We start from the raw sequence: 1,591 nt of genomic DNA, 5'->3' as shown, positions 1-1,591 counted from the left end.
GGAGATGACTCTTATGAAACAGGGACAAACATACAGTCAGGAGATGACTCTTATGAAACAGGGACAAACACACAGTCAGGAGATGACTCTTATGAAACAGGGACAAACATACAGTCAGGAGATGACTTATGAAACAGGGACCAACATACAGTCACGAGATGACTTATGAAACAGAGACAAACATACAGTCAGGAGATGGCTATTATGAAACAAGGACCAACATACAGTCACGAGATGACTTATGAAACAGGGACAAACATACAGTCACGAGATGGCTATTATGAAACAAGGACCAACATACAGTCACGAGATGACTTATGAAACAAGGACCAACATACAGTCACGAGATGACTAATGAAACAGGGACGAACATGTTCTGTCTATTATGAAGTAGGTGACAGAGATCTCTGTGATTATAACACATTCAAGTCCAATAAGTTACCGTAAAATATTTATTTACCCTCTTCCATGATCCAGGTGTAAAGGAAAACTGTCATTTCCAAATATTTTAAAAGTTTCATAATGATGCCTGTCCATGTTTCCTAGGTGATAAAATAGAATTATTTATCACCCAAATTAGGAAGACTCTAGCAGTAAAGTTAAAAAATAATCAAGATACAGATTTGTATCTGTTAGGTTAACACGAAATATTAATAATAAACAACACGTCTACATCACCAAGATAAAAAAAAACATATAACTGCATATACATTTCGGATATTAACTCTTAAGATATTAATTTTTATCTAAAAATCTAAATTACTGAATATTAACACGATTTAAAAGTTTACGTTTTCAAGATACAAAAGTGTTTTATAGTTTAATATACCGTTAGATACTGACTCAATATACCGTTAGATACTGACTCAATATACCGTTAGATACTGACTCAATATACCGTTAGATACTGACTCAATATAACGTTAGATACTGACTCAAATGTCAATTACTCTAGATAAACCACAACATAACACCAGGCAACGAATTAAACAAAGTTTCCTTTAAATATTGATATTAATATCACTAGTTGTTGTGTTATTTATTTTACGTAGAAAATGAATGGTTTCATCAATTTTTTTATTAGTTCCGTACGGGGAACGGCGTAACGGACAAAAAATAAAATAAAAAACCCGTAAAACTTACCGAATATGATGCCCCTACCGGTAGTGAATTAAAACTAGTCGGTAAGTTTAAACTTATTACCGGATTACATTTTTTAAAATCACGGTAATTATTTTCGCTCCTGGATTATTAGAAACGATTGTTTGTCTGTCAGTCAGTAGACACTAAAATATAATAATAATAATAAACGATAATGTTATAAGAAAAGATTTTAAAACCAATACGATATAACATCAGACCATCAAATAGGGAAGAACAGTTACATCTGGATATTTTCATGGTAACAGTTGTTACCAGTGTCCGAATCGAGTCACAGGTGACTGTACCACTGTTCGAAACAAGCCACGTGTGACCGTAGCAGTGTTCGAATCAGGCAACGTGTGACTGTACCACTGTTCGAAACAAGCCACGTGTGACTGTAGCAGTGTTCGAATCAGGCAACGTATGACTGTACCAGTGTTCGAATCGA

The 1,591-nt window shown here is 34.4% G+C and overlaps 1 protein-coding gene across 1 annotated transcript in view; it reads right to left on the bottom strand.

Annotated features, from left to right (window-relative positions):
- Positions 1–6: 6 nt before the first annotated feature.
- Positions 7–1,591, bottom strand: part of LOC106476952 (extracellular serine/threonine protein CG31145-like) — a gene marked incomplete at its 5' end in the record, with an annotated part of 6,338 nt that continues 4,753 nt past the window's right edge. Inside the window, one exon of the mRNA XM_022380682.1 lies at positions 7–542. Within this exon, the coding sequence (XP_022236390.1) occupies positions 457–542 (86 nt within the window). The remainder of the gene's footprint in view (positions 543–1,591) is intronic.

This window comes from Limulus polyphemus, unplaced genomic scaffold (genome assembly GCF_000517525.1).
Source record: "Limulus polyphemus unplaced genomic scaffold, Limulus_polyphemus-2.1.2 Scaffold12248, whole genome shotgun sequence".
Classification (NCBI taxonomy): Eukaryota; Metazoa; Arthropoda; class Merostomata; order Xiphosura; family Limulidae; genus Limulus; species Limulus polyphemus.
Note: the sequence above shows the minus strand (reverse complement) of the source record. Positions and strands in the feature narration are given on the sequence as shown.